Here is a 14865-nt window from a genome sequence, read left to right as displayed (position 1 = left end):
AATCCAATGATCCCCTTTGAGCAAGCACTGGGCGACAGTGGGGAGGAAAAACTCCCTTTAGGAAGAAACCTCCAGCAGAACCAGGCTCAAGAAGGGGCGGCGATCTGCTGCGACCGGTTGGGGGGTGGGCAATCTCAGTCCACGAGGGCCGGTGTCCCTGCAGGTTTTAGATGTGTCCTCGAACCAACACAGCTGATTTAAATGGCTAAATTAGCTCCTCAACATGTCCTGAAGTTCCCCAGAGGCCTGGTAACAAACTAATCATGTGATTCAGGTGTGTTGACCCAAGGTGAGATCTAAAATCTGCAGGGACACCGGCCCTCGTGGACTGAGATTGCCCACCCATGAATAGGGAGACAAGATGAAGTATACTGCTAATGGCCTATTACAGGGGTGGCCAACTCCAGGCCTTGAGAGCCGCTGTCCTGCAGGTTTTAGATGCGTCCTAGATCCAACACAGCTGATTTACATGACTCCAGAGGCCAGTTCATTACCAGGCCTCTGGTAATGAACTGATCATTTGATTCAGGTGTGTTGATCCAGGATGTTATCTAAAGCCTGCAGGACACTGGCTCTCGAGGCCTGGAGTTGGCCACCCCTGGCCTGTTAGATTATTTTTGATGAAATTATTAAATGCTTCAATACCCGTTTGAATTTTTAGCAGTTAATTTTTAACAATCAACTGGTGATAATCTATCATCAGAATTGAGGAAAGGTGGTGCTGATGGAGACTCTACAGGGAGATACACTGGGGAAGCCATACCTGCACTTCTGCCAGAGTGCTTTGGACGTACCTGAATAAATGTAGATTTCCCTGGAAGTGGACGAGGATCAATCTGAGACGGAGTCGGAGTCTCCTCATAACATCTCCGCATCATGCCTCTATGGACCAATGATGCGAGCTTTTGTCCTTTCTGTTTTTCTAATTTAAGCTCGAGTTCAAGGCCTTTCACTCTAGATTTTAGATGACCTATCTCTTTTTCTTCATTGCCAGCCTTTTGGATAATCTGGTTCACTGGTCCGATGAGCTCCTGTCTTTGTTTGAATAAAGCGTATTCAGAAGACTTTACCATATCATTGTACTTCCTTTCAAATGATTCCAGCTCCCGTGTTTTATCTAGTAAAGCTGCATCTTGATCCTTGCATCTGGTACGTAGACAGTTCAGCTGTTTTTCAAGAAACTCCTTCGTTGTTCCAACAAAGGGGATGCCTTCCACACCGTCTACGTATTTCTTTTTCAAGTTGAGGAACATGTCCCTAAATTCCACCTTTTCTTTTTCTCTGAAGTGAACTGCATGTGGAAATGCCTTTTGAAAGGACAAAACGCACTGGTACAAGTCCTCTTGGAAGTAGCGCTCTTTCTTCTCCAGCCAATTCACTTTGGTTATAAATTTGTCCCGTTGCTTTACTGTGGAGCGCAGTTTCTCTTCGAGCGCCTCCTTTTCAGCCAGTGCCTGATTGTGTTCCGTTATTACTTTATATCTGTCCACTGCTGTCTTTCTGTGTTTTTCCTTCTCTGTGCTTAGGTCCATTTTTAGGTCTTCATTTTTGTTTTTCAAAGAATCAACTTCATCTTCGACCATAGCCTTCATTTTCTTTTCCAAGGCCAGAGCCCTAATATTTCTCTGACATTTGCGGTTCATCTCCATATTCTGGGCCTTTTGGTCGTCTATTACTTTGCCCATTTGATCTTTCTCGTCTGTTAACGCTTTCACATTTTTATCCATTAATTCATTTTCGTCCTGTAACTTTGTATTTTGTGTCATAAGACCCTCAATCCAAAACTGCGCGGATTGATGTTCCTCCTCGCGTTCTTTAACTGCATTGACGCTCACACCTGTACTAATTTTTACATTTTTCCATACAATTGATGATTGGGAGCTGGTCGTGAGGTGTTAACTGCTCGTTACCCCATGTATACTACATGATGCACACACAATTAAGGCAAGACACGGGCCGATCCCCAAAACGGTTGCACAACTGAAAAATCGCCTCAAAATGGGCCAAAAATCGCAGTGTATGCCCAGCTTTTGGAGGCTAGCTCCAAACAAATATCTGCAGCTTGGTAGTGTATACAGCACTATAATGACCAGACCTAATTCTTTTGAAAACCATACGTCTTTACACAGGTCTCCACTTCATCAGACATCACCTAGACGCAGAGCTGGATGAGGCCAGCACAAACAGCAGCCTAACCGACGAAGATGATGGATCCATGGGGTCAGGAAAGCCAGAACCAGGGGAGCTGGATTGGTACCTTTCATGTCCATTCACTGGAGGTATGGATCTATTGCATGGCTTTCCTCACATTAAGAAGCTGTCGATCAAAGTCAATACAGCTCTTCCTGCATCTGGAGCTTGTGAAGGACTTCTCAGTCATGCAGGACTCCTGTTCACTGCTAAACAGTTACAGCTTCACAGAAAGAACCTTGAGAGCAAACTGCTGCTGAAGCTTAACCATCACCTCACTGAGTAAAGAAATGGCACATTTTTTGCTGAATATGCAAAAAAAAAAAAAAAAAAAAAATACACACCCATACAATTTATGGCCTTGTATGTTCAAGATGCCTCGTTCTAATGTTTTCTCTGAGGCTGCTGTGCCATTTGGAGCAAAAATGAATATAAAGTTTACAGCATATCTTGTCACCAAAAATTGTTTGCACTGTTTATATATTTATATTTACTGTAGGTATTGGTGAAAAAAGCTTTATGTTGTGAAAAACGGAAATCTGGAAATTAGAATTGTTGTGCCTTATTTTGTTGTTTTTACATATCTGTTAAAAATACTAAAATTTGTTTATTTATTGTTTGTCTGATAGCATTTAAAAAATTGAAAATTTCAAACAGTTACTCACTACTTGTAGTCTTTTTGCCAAGTACTTTTTTTACTCTTACTTGAGTAACTTTTTTGACAACTACTTTTCACTTTTACTTGAGTAATAATATTTTAAAGTAATGCTACTCTTACTTGAGTACAGTTTTTGGATACTCGACCCACCTCTGCGTGAAACCATGTTAATGACACAGTGTACAACCATTGGAGATGTGAGCAGGACAGACGGAACGTGTGGACTTTATACCAGTTTTTAAATTGTGTTGATAGGCCACGTAAAACCAGAGTTATAATAAAAAAAAAAAATATATGCAATGTTTGTTGTTTTCTGAATACTGTTGTTTGTATTTACAGGTTAACCCTCAGGATATCTCACTAAACTTCTGCTCTGTAGCACAGCTCTGCACGTACTGCATTCAATTCAGTTTTATTGATATAAACATATATTAGGGTGACCAAGCGTCCTCTTTTCGAGGTTGATACAAATGTCCGGGTTTTCCTACAGAGGACTCATATGTGTGACATCATCCCTCAGCTGCTGCTTTGTGAGTTGTTCTGCGCTCACAGACGGGACAGAAGAAACTGCGGGGAGAAACGGTAAAAACTGCGTTTTATAAGGAAAGCGCTCAAAAGCACTGAGCCAAAACAAAATCAAAACAAAACCACCCTTTCCTATTGGTGGAAAAATGTACCATGTCCACTAATCAAAAAACGATTTAGTAAAAGTTGAGTCACAATGCAGAAGCAGTATGTGAAAAACTATACTCTTACTGTTTCCATAGGAATTAAAAGGGTAAGAAGCAGTCATTTGCTGCTAATAATTTAATGCAAATTGACTTATCGTCAGCTAGTGTTGACCATGTCTATAAAATCAGGAGGTTTTGCAGGTCTGAAGCTTTAAGATGTTTGTTAACACACATCAATCTGGGAAGGGTTATAAGGCCATTCAAGGCAGAAGCCATTGTTCACCCCACGGTTGGTAGCTACAGAAGCCAACTGTCAAGCAGGGTGGTGGAGGATGAATCATTGTTTCAACACTATATTTGTTTTCATAAACAGACAAGAAGACAACAACAATCTGCTCCTCGCATTCAACACATGTCAGTCCATATCCCAGTGTGATGGCTGCAACTACAGCCCCACAGTGGTAATGCCCACCATGTCTGTAGAGGCTTATAAGTAACATAACATTCACATTTGTCTTTCTTTAAATATAGGCATTAGTTTACAGGATAATAAATAACTGGTTTTTGTTTAAAGTTAATTCACATATCCACATGACACTGTATTCTAAAATAAGTGCGCACATTTTAGTTTACACTGTTATGTATGATTAATCTTTTGTTTTCCGAGTTACCTTAGTTGCAGCTGCTCCAGTCCCTTGATTGAGGAGCCAAGAGGTGGAAAAGGGGCGGAGCGAGTTTTAAAGGAACAATACAAATTGGTTCATGCCATAATTCGGGACCATGGGGGGGAATTGGAGTTTATTATGTTTGGTTTAGTTAGGTTTTGTGTATTTTACCCCTTTTTTCTGTTTTTGTGGGCTGATCAGCCACTATTTAAGTTTCCCCTTTGTCTTGTTAAGTTAGGTCAGTTTGTTTGAGTTATCAGTACTTTGAGTAGAGTTTTGTTATTTTGACCTCTTTTATGGGCCCAAGATTTTGATTCTTTTGTCATGATTTAACTAATTATGTTCTTTTGGGTTAAATAAAAAAATCATTTTTTTGGACGTCAACCTGTGCCTTATTTTTCCTTCACTGCTCGGTCCATCACACCCAGCAAACTAAATCATCTCCATTTACACACATCAAATAGAAACATGAATCACTTGTAATGATTAGAAACTTGATGAATTTCAAATCTGGTTTGGGGAGTCATTCAGTGAGAAACAGTGGAATGATTTTCAATGTGAATAGGTGGACAGCAGGAACAGTGAGAACTAAAAAAAGAAACAAAGGGCTTTGGAACCAAGAGGCAGCAGAAGGACAGCTGCAGTTTAACAGCTTCAACTCACTGACAGGAAACAACATGAGAAATATAATCATCCACTGACACCTTCAACGGCAACACCTTCACATCATCCCCAGTTTGGATAAATGGAAACATCCTGTGAGCGAAAGTGTGTGTGAAGGTATGTATGTGTGTGTTAGTATTGGGGCCAGAGAACGACAGCTTTCCACTGTTCCAGTCCAGATTCACTCTGATCCTCTGGAGCTTCTTCTGAACTGAGAGAGCAGTGAATCCAGCTGATGGTGAGCGTGTTCAGTATTTACCTAAACAGACCACTACTCCCCAAAACCCAGACTCTGTGTTTCCCTTCCTCTTGATAGACTCTTCTACCACACCAAACATCCAGCTTGTACTGTCTCCAACCTCGACATCCCAGCTGTGAGTCCCTGAGTTAAAGCCCTCAGAGCTCATGACAGAATAGAACCAATCAAACCTCTCTGCATTATCAGGAAGCCGCTGCCTCTCTCCTTCTCTCACTGTTCAGATCTTCAGACAGGATAAGGTCTGGATGAGCAGTGTTTGGGTCCAGAATGAGAGGAGTGTAGGAGACCATGTCCTTCATGTTGTTCCAGATGTTGAAGGTCAGGTTGCCCAGGTGTTTGGCTCAGTCTATCAGAGCTCCTGAAGGCAGCTGTGGATCATCCATCAGGGGGCAGTGCTGGCCTTTTTCCACTGCAGCCTTGTAGTTGTGCAGGAATGAGCCGCCTTCAGCTCTCAGCTCCTCTTCTGTGGCTCTGACTGTGTCTGAACGAGCTGCTATCGCTCTGCTCAGAGCCTCCATCTTCTCCTTCATCATCCCACTCTTCTGCTCCTCTTCCTCTGCTAGAAACTGGTGAAGCTTCTTAAACTGCTCCTTAATCTGCTTCTCTGTGTGCTGGGCCTGGACCTTAATGTGTTCTGCTGTTTGATCAAACTTCACTTGAACTTCTTCACAAACCTTTAACTTCTTCTTTAAGGCCTCCAGAGTTTCCTTAAATTCCTTCTTGTGTTGTTGTGCAGCTTCATCGATGGGTCTGAATCTGTGCTCGGTGTGTTTTTCTGAGTCTCTGCAGACGAGACACGCTGGCTGCTGATGGTCCAGACAGAACAGTTTGAGTTTCTCAGACAGCAGAGAGCCTCTGAAGCTCTCTGATCTTTCTCCTGTAAGAACAACTCACACAGGTTTTTTTAAAGCCAGGTTTAAAGGTGGTTCATACACTGATATTTCCTTACAAACTGGACAGTAGTGTTGTTCTTTCTCTCCACCATCTCTTTAGACAGTCTTTACAGAAGCTGTGGCTACATGACAGAAGAACAGGATCTCTGAAGACCTCCTGACAGGCCGGACAGCAGAGATCCTTCTCTGATCTGGAAGCCATTGAGTCTGTAGTGAAGCTGAAAACAGCAGACAGGAAGTACAGTCAGTCCTGGCTCCCCTCCCTCCTCTGCTACCTTCACTGAGTCGTGTTTTTGCTCAAACTCACATTCAGTGTGTGGAGCCTCAGCAGCTTGAAGCAGAAGTGTTGGAGTTTTCCACTTTTCTCTCCTGTAGCTTACTCACAGAAGGAAGCTAGTTTGTTCTGAACTCAGTCTGATCGTCTGTGCGTCTGTCTTTAATAAAGAAGTGGAACAGCCTGATTCCTCATTTCTCTCAGATGAGTGACGTGAGGGGGTGGAGCTTCATTCAACTTCCACTTATTTCACTCAGGTGTGCCCACATCCTCATTTTAGTTTTGACAGTATTTTTGTGATTTGGGGAAAGCCTCGGAGAGGACTGGCGGCGGCTCCTGGGCCTGGCAAGATCCCCATTTACTTATGAGAGGTGAAGAAGTGAAAAGAGGGAGGGGGGGCAGGAAAACAACAACGAACAGGTTTTAGAACTGAGGGATCATATACATAGATAAGAACTGGAAAGGTCATGTTTGGAGGCGTGCACCCGCTCCTGAAATTAAGATATTTTATCTCCAAGAATGTGTGAGTGTGACAGCAGAGTGCAGGTGTTTATTGCAGGTCAAAACACCTTTTTTGAAGCTCAGAAAATAAAGTGTTGCAGGTGTTTGGCAGCTTTTGTTTCAGACTTATATAAAAGTGAAATGGATTGTAAACATGTGTTTTTTGGCTCCTCTCCCTGAACAACCAGCAGTTACTGCAGGGGTGGGCAACTCCAGGCCTCAAGGACCGGTGTCCTGAGTTACTGGAACTCTTCCATCAGACCAACACCAGCATCAAATTCTGTCTGACACAAACAACAGCTTAGATGGAATTTAATCTTTGACTTTAAGTCTGCCTCTTTATTCTCTGAAGCAAAGTTTAATCAATTTGAGTTTGTAAGAAATGTTGTTTAAAACTTTCTGTTGGAATTTTTTCAGGCAGATGTTTGATGGTCAGGTGGGAGGTGTTTGATGAAATAATGTGGAATGACCTGTACTCAAGTGATGCGAGCGGCTCGTAGAGACAGAAACATGACTGCAGAAGGATGCTGTAGATCGAGTAGCTGATATATGCAGTCCTGGATCAGGAGACTGTGTGAAATCAGATCTGATTTATTGAAATATAAAGAAAACATTAAAGTTAAAGATACACAGATATTTACAATTAATCTGATTCTGCCCACTCAGATGATGATGATGATGATGATGCAACAAACCCGGGCATGTCTCTTCATTTGCACCCCAAGCTAAGTTATGACAGGTAAACAAAGAACTGACAGAGTAAAGAAAAATATACAGAAAAACTGAAGCAGCCAAATCTCCCGAGTGAATCTGCAATGCTGTGACATCACAAGAAGCCTCCTGTCCACCTGCACATGTCAGTCTCTGTCCAGCTGCTCTCACAGCAGCCAGCAGAGGCACAAAGGGTTCAGACTCTCTTTATGATGCAGTTTCATGCATCCCATATGCAACCCTCACCTCCATCACCAGGGCAGTGGCAGTTAGAGCGTCCACTTTAAACACCTGCAGAGACACACAGGAGAAAAAAGATGTTGTCAAGCATGAACTTTGGTCAGGAGATTTTCCAGTTTCTTCAGACGGTGACATCACAGCGCGTCAAAGAGCATTTAAAGTCTGTTTAGACCTGCAGCTCCCTTTTCAGTGAGCCTGATCCTGCAGATAATCTCCGTATCTTAGAGATGGTGTCTTCGTTCTGCTTGTAGTGGTTCCAGTTCTTACAGCAACCCTCCAAAACTGAACCAAGACCATCAAAATCGAGTCCATCCAGTCACAAGAGGCGGCCCTTTTTTGGAGAAGTAGCTCGCTGACATGAGGTAAACTTCTGACCTGGTACATCGTCATGGTAACTGATGCTGAACATCTATCTAACCTGAGCAACCAGGTCTCTGAAAAACATGTGGTGTGTTTACCTCGTCTCTCTGTGTGTGCACAGACACTTGGTGCTACAGTAGCGCCCCCCGCAGGTGGTGCAGGTGTAGTGCGACGGGAACCCGCAGACGCAGCAGAAGTGGCGTGCAGGTAGCAAGGAGGGCGGGGACGCTGCTGACAGGTAGTTAGGCTCTGGCTTCTCTGAGAGATTCTACCAATCAAAGGAGAGGAGACAGTGGGTCAGCTGACGACCATCTTTCAGCCAATCAAGAGAGAGGAGAGAAGGCGTCTGACTCACCTCCTCCTCCAGCAGCGTGGTGAAGTTCTTCCTGAAACGCTGCTTGAAGTGGTCGCCCCTCGTCTTTCTCTTCTTCTTCTCTGGACGCACAGACAGAGAAGAAGGAGGACAGAGAATGTTTAGAGGATTTTTTTGGAAGATTTTTAATCACAAACACGTTTCCTGCTATGGACTTTTCAGTTTTTAAATTGGTCGGTGTGGTGACAATGGAAAAATATTTGCAGGTTTTTAAACAGGATTTGATCTGGTTGTAATTTACCACTTCTAATCACTACTGTTGGGCCAGCTGTGGCTCAGGAGGGAGAGTGGCTCATCAGAAGGTCAGTGGTTTAGACCTCAGCTTCTCCAGTTTGGATACCAAAGTATCATCAGGAAGGATGATGAACCTCGAATTGTCCAATATGTCTTCATTTGTGAATACAAGAAATCTCAGAGCTGTGTGAACCATGTGAAAAGTACTTTGAATACTTAATTAGAGTAGAAAAGTATTTCATAAGTACCAGCCTATATACAGCTACTCAAGTTTCAAGGAATAAAGATTTCAGCTGCTACTGTGTACCTCTGTAAGACTTTTTCTGCTAGTACAGGAACACAGTAGAGATATGTAAAGAGCTTTTATTGTGAAAGGGATGGTCAGGAAGATGCCCTTTTGTCAAAAGTGTAGGTTTCATGTGCACATTGGAGGGTGAAAAACTCACCTGGTTCTTCAGACTCACTGAAGGCAGGGAGGCGGGCAGTAGGACCTGGGGGAGGGAGGGAGGACAGAGGGTCGTCCTGGAAACACAAAACAAGACTGTTTATTAACAGCCAGTCAGACATACATGAGCCAATCAGCATCACTAACAGGTGGACATGTTTAAAATCATTGTATTTCATTATAGCAACACCATGTTTACCTATGTTCATTCACCACTTCTAGTTTCTGTAAGGCCACATCGAGCAGCTGGAGATGGTGAAAGAGGGTTAGAGGGTTGTGACCTCTGACCCTGACAGAAGCAGAACATCAGTGATCTAGCAGAAAAGCTGTCAGTCAACTTTAAATTACAGATACGGACCTGGAAGTTGTCTTTTTCCAGAGCCTCCAGCTGACGGGTCAGCCTCCTCTGTCTGGTGGCTTCATCCAAAACTCTGCGCTGACCAGCCTCCACCCGAGCTGTTGGATCCAAACACACAGTTTCCATCAGTTGGTATCAGTGACAAAAGACCCATCGACTCAGCTCATTTCTATAAAGTTCTGTGTAGTTTTTCCAGCATGTAAACCAAAGGGAAATCATCAGGACTGCTAATTGTGATACAGCACACAGTCGCCTCACAGAGGTTCATTCTGAGCAGGAAAAAACAGCTGAAAGCTCAAAGGCTCAGCAGTTTAAGGGATTTCAAACTTGCCACAGTAACAGCTGCAAAAGTTTTAAACACAGAGTGTGACCATGCTGAAAAGCTCCAGTGATGTGATGTTTTCCCTGTCGGCTTCACCTTCTCTTCACGTTCAGTGGGACTCCTGGGAGGAAGCTTTGATGCACTTACAGCAACATAATGTTCAGAATATCTCTCTGCTCCACTCCGTGTGTGAGGAGATGCACTTACAGTGAGACTGAGAGCAGGGAAAGGAGAAACTATCACCAGAAAAGCCTGCTATCAATTTAGGACTGGAAAAAGCTGGCTGGTGTGTCCCTGAATTACCCTTTACTAGTAGTTTTACGGTTTCCTTCCAATAAAACCATACCGCACTGTGAAAACGTTAAATTTATCTCATTTTGTTCTCGTATTATTGTCTGAAAGCTCATCAAACAGAATCTGAACCAGTTAAGTACTTAACTTAAATTCGGCTCACAGCTGGAGCCCAAAAAACATATTTTACTTTAGTGAAACACCCAAAATCCTTCAGGTGGTCCTGGTTAAATAAACCGCAAAGTAACATCACCTACGGTCGATCCTCTCCTTTAAGTTGGATTTTTAAATAACTGGACTATTCCTTTTTAACATGTATATGTTAGAACAAAACCCTGCAGCTCTATAAAAACAGTAATAATAGCATTAACAGTAAACAACCGCTCAGCAAACCGGAGTTGAGTTTAGAACCAACGTTTCCCCTGTGAGCTCCAAGTTAGAGAAGATAGAACAACAGAGGGGCTCTCTGTTAAAGTGTTTTTACACCGTCTGACTGCATGACAGTGTTTTATATTCAAAAGAAGAGTTCAAACAGACCAACACTCACCGGAACCTTTCTTCTCCAGCACCATCTTTGTTCACGTCCTCTACACGGCGGCCGTGTAGGTCCCTGTCAAAGCAAACGAAGCGCGTTTGTCATCTGGACCGCTAATAGGACAATTAAAGGATGACAATTTTTTGATGATTTTGATGGCTGATCTTCATTCTACTTCATTCTAATTCTACTGTTTTCTGAAGTGAGTGTTTTATGTTTGTTATTTTAAATAAAGTTTGAGTGTTTTCTTCAGTCTGTTGTACCATAATATGCTAAGAATTGCGCTGGGAGTAGGGTTGCCAACCGTCCCTTAAAAAACGGAATCGTCCCGTATTTAGAAACAAAAGTACACGTCCGGTATTGTTGTTTATTTTGTGTAACATACAACTGTTGAACAGTGGAGAAACAATATAATTTTTTATTTCCCCTTTTTTTTTTTTTTTAGATGAGACGCTGTTGCGTTATGTAAAGATATTTTAAAGACAAACAGGCTAGATAGGTTTAGCCATTTACCTCGCTTTTGGTTGTGTGCCAAACGTCTACACCGCACTCCACCCCAGTAGGTGGCGACTCAACGTTGGTTTGACAATTTACCAAAAGTAGGAGGAGGAGAAGAAGAAGAAGAAGAAGAAGAAGGAAGCGTCGCTAACAGTTTAGTTCTACACGGAAACGTCAGTTTCTGAAGCAGTAATATTCTAGTAATGTATTAATATTTTGATCTGGGTGTCTGGTACTTGCCCTGTCTACCGACACAACATTAGTTAAATAGCGAAACAGTAAGGATATTTATGTTTCTATAATGGCACCGAGCTGCCTCGGCTAAGGTTATATAGCCCAGGTAAGCGACGGCTGCGAGTTGTTTTCGCTCGACTAGCTAATTTTGTAGTAGCTTTTCTACGTAGAGTAAAAAGAGCTGTCACTTTCCAGTAAATGGCCTGCACTTTAGAAAAAGTGCTGGCCGATACTCGGACCCTTCTCGAGAGGCTAAAAGAGCACGACACAGCCGCCGAGGGACTGATAGAGCAGTCCGAGGCCCTAAATCAGAGAGTGCAGGGCATGAGAGAGGTGGGAAATGCTCTGCCAGACAAGGTAAACTCGAGCAGATAGCTCACGTTTATGAAAAGCTGCACTACTGCTTGGTGTACACATTGAACTAGTTAAACAGTGACCTGTACTACAAAGCGAGTATCCCTCGTATCTAGGATATGCTTTCGTGATATGCGTTCGCTAAAGTCTTCTTTATCTGTTTCTTCTCTGCTCTTTTCTCAGCACACAGATGACAGTTCAGAGATACAGGAGCTCACGAAATACAAACCTCATGTCCTTCTGACTCAGGAAAACACTCAAATCAAGGAACTGCAGCGGGAGAATAAAGGTAAAAAAAAAAGAAGGTTCTGCTGACTGGCTGGTTTTATATACCAGTATTAACACTCTTTATGTCTTTGTAGAACTATGGGTGTCTCTTGAAGAACACCAGTACGCGCTCGAGTTGATCATGTGTCGGTATCGCAAGCATGTGCTCCAGCTGATGATGGCGAAGAAGGAGCTGGACACCAAACCTGTGCTCAGCCTCCATGAGGACCATGCCAAAGTACATCAACTCTGCATTTCTTTAATTTGTTCACACGTTTAATGGGCTATGATTCCAAATACATAGACACACAAATTTAAAATAAAAACAACGAAACTTGATTTCTGACTCTTCTTCAGGAAGTGCAGAGCCAAGTGGAACGGATATGCGAGATGGGCCAGGTGATGAGAAGAGCAGTGCAGGTGGATGATAAGCACTATTGCTGTGTTCGAGAGAGGCTTGCTCAGCTAGAGGTGAGAAATGCAGTTATACATGGACACAATGACACCTTTCCTCTGATGCAACGATAATAGAGGATCATAAATGCAAATGAGAGCTGAGTTGACAGTTTTTAGTGGGATGGCTAGGTTTAGCGCATCAGGTCAAGGAGCATGTTGTTTTGTTTGCGGGTTTATTAGGCCTTTTAAACCAGTCGGTTAGAGTTCTTACTGTGCCATCTTTGCGATAACCTTTTGTGAGTTTTCTAAATATGCTACAATTGTAACGTTTGTTTAAAATGTACATTTTCCCAAACAGTAACAAACGTGTATTTAAGAATATAAATGAATAAAAGCATTCAGAACAATAGCTATCTTCCCAGGAGTGTCTGTTCTAGCAAATTTAGCCACAGACTGTTTAATGCTCATGGAAATGGCTAAAAATCCAAGAGCTACAGCTTAGACTCTACAGGGCTATGTTAGCACGTTAAATGAAAGGGAGAAAAAAATCCTCTTTCCTTTAAAAAAAAAACAAGGCAGCATTGTTAGTTTTGCATAACTGTAAGGCATAAAGTTTGTCCTTTGGACAGACCAGACCAGTGTGGAAATGTTTGGCTGTAATACACAGCAGCTCATTCAGTGAAAACTGTCAAACACACTGTTGGAGCTGCGATAATTTAGGGCTTGTTTTGCACCTGAGCACCGTGAACTCTTTCAATCATCCGAAAATCCCTCTGCGTACCCAAGTATTCTAGAGTCAAATGAGGGAAGTCTTGTCTAATGGCTAAAGCTTGGCTGAAACTGACTCATAAAGCAGGACAATGATCCCAAGCACAGCAGCAAATCTGCAGCACAATGGCTGACAAAAAGGAAATCACAGCTTTGTAATATTTCAGTCAAGGTCCAAACCTCAACTCAGCTGGAACACTCTGGTGGGACCGTAACGAATAATCGTGATCTTCAGTGTGCTGAAGCAACATTGTAATGACCAGACTTCCTCCATAATGATGGATGGATAAAGCTGTACACAAGTTTTTACACAATGCTTCTTTTTATCAAATAAATAATGACATGAGTTATTGTTCATCTGGGGCTGTTTTTAAATAATTTTAGTACCTGCTAAGGAACTCATGATTTTTTTTTTCTTATTAGGTCTTGTTGATAAAACCTGAGAAATAAAAGATGATGTACTTTCTTTTTAATTTGTCTGTATTTGCTTTGGTTATCTGCTTCCCCTAACACTGCCAAAGTGCAAAAATTCTATCACAAATAAACAGTAACACTATTTAAAAGAGAAGATGCGATGCATCCATCACAATTTTCATTCAAAATCTGCTTGCATGGGAAAGCGCATGCATGTTATAAGGAAGATATATTTAACTTCAAAAGTTATGTTTGAAAAAAAAAAAAATCTGCCTTCAGATTGAGAACAAGGAGCTGCGCGATCTCCTGGAAATCAGCAAGAGCTCTGTGAAGACAACTAGCCAGTCACTAGCAGCAGAAGAAGGAGAAGAATCTCCTCTGCCAGGGTCCACCGAGTGACCTGAAGTACAGCTGGGATGAGGTTCCACAGGACCAGGAGAGGGGGCTGGTTGTGTCTTCACCTGTGTTCACCACCACATTATAGATATTGTTATTTTAATTTTATTTTTTTTACATGTAATGAAATGCAGTCCAGCATGAGGTTATCACCCACGATACACATGTACTGCAGTAAAAGCAAAGGGGATTTCTTTAGTTTTAGCCAAAGACACTTTTATTCTCCAAGGATACAGTTTCTACCTCTTTGCTGTTCACACACACAAACTTTCACAGTGAGTAAAGCACCCAAAACCAGCCCAACCTTTGAGTTCACTTGAAATCTATTAAGAAGCCAACTTGTAGTCCACACCATATAAGAAGCTGTGCTTGCTGCCAATAAGAGAACTTTTGGCTGTTTTACACTTTGCCTGCTGAGGAGTAACAGTGGAACCTTTGTTGTGATGTTTTGGGTTTGATATGTTTGATAAAGTCTCAATATATAACATGGTTTTCATGTTTTGGTACCTTAATTCTGTGTGTTAGACACAAGTTGTACAGTTTGCAGATTCAGAGTATTGCATACCAGCTAATGGCACATCTTTGTTAGTGAGAACACTTTCAAACATGCCAAGGTGTTTTTTTTGTGTAATGGATACCATGTTTGTACGCTGTATGTTGTCAGAAACTGTATTTTATTGTCTTAGGAAATCATGTTAGATGACTTCATGACAGAGTACTGATTTGTGTCAAATTAAACTCAGAAAGTTTGCTATACATAACAGCGTGCCTGGTTTTGTTTTCTTTTTTCCAAACCTTTTTACTGTACAGCTTGCTGGATATTGTATGGACCAAAGTGACTTGTTTGGGATAATCCTTTCTTTACCGCAAGGTGGCGCCATTCAGTTGTTGGTAT

At 42.2% G+C, this 14865-nt stretch overlaps 3 protein-coding genes across 4 annotated transcripts; 1 reads left to right on the top strand and 2 right to left on the bottom strand.

Annotated features, from left to right (window-relative positions):
- Positions 1–671: 671 nt before the first annotated feature.
- LOC148096917 (uncharacterized) lies at positions 672–1781 on the bottom strand. The gene has a single exon (XM_087834243.1). It carries the CDS (start codon positions 1764–1766, stop codon positions 672–674), a length of 1095 nt encoding a protein of 364 aa, XP_087690369.1. The 5' UTR covers positions 1767–1781.
- Positions 1782–7349: 5568 nt separating this feature from the next.
- On the bottom strand, positions 7350–11253 carry LOC148096916 (zinc finger HIT domain-containing protein 1-like). Of its 2 annotated transcripts, XM_087833485.1 has the most exons (8): positions 11157–11253; positions 10656–10718; positions 9496–9593; positions 9337–9383; positions 9139–9214; positions 8441–8520; positions 8184–8353; positions 7350–7776 (listed from the first exon to the last, which is right to left on the bottom strand). In XM_087833485.1, the coding sequence occupies exons 2-8, from the start codon at positions 10678–10680 to the stop codon at positions 7769–7771; spliced, it is 504 nt and encodes a 167-aa protein (XP_087689611.1). In that variant the 5' UTR covers positions 10681–10718; positions 11157–11253; the 3' UTR covers positions 7350–7768. The 2 variants fall into 2 exon arrangements, with proteins under 2 accessions (XP_087689611.1, XP_087689612.1); XM_087833486.1 differs by lacking the exon at positions 9337–9383 and having other exon boundaries at positions 11157–11250.
- sike1 (suppressor of IKBKE 1) lies at positions 11253–14731 on the top strand. Its single transcript, XM_006785327.3, has 5 exons — positions 11253–11732; positions 11913–12018; positions 12092–12234; positions 12354–12467; positions 13854–14731. The coding sequence occupies exons 1-5, from the start codon at positions 11574–11576 to the stop codon at positions 13971–13973; spliced, it is 642 nt and encodes a 213-aa protein (XP_006785390.1). The 5' UTR covers positions 11253–11573; the 3' UTR covers positions 13974–14731.
- The last annotated feature ends 134 nt before the right edge of the window (positions 14732–14865 follow it).

The sequence above is a fragment of the Neolamprologus brichardi genome, chromosome 20 (genome assembly GCF_056152115.1).
Source record: "Neolamprologus brichardi isolate AB-2024 chromosome 20, ASM5615211v1, whole genome shotgun sequence".
NCBI classification, from domain to species: domain Eukaryota; kingdom Metazoa; phylum Chordata; class Actinopteri; order Cichliformes; family Cichlidae; genus Neolamprologus; species Neolamprologus brichardi.
Note: the sequence above shows the minus strand (reverse complement) of the source record. Positions and strands in the feature narration are given on the sequence as shown.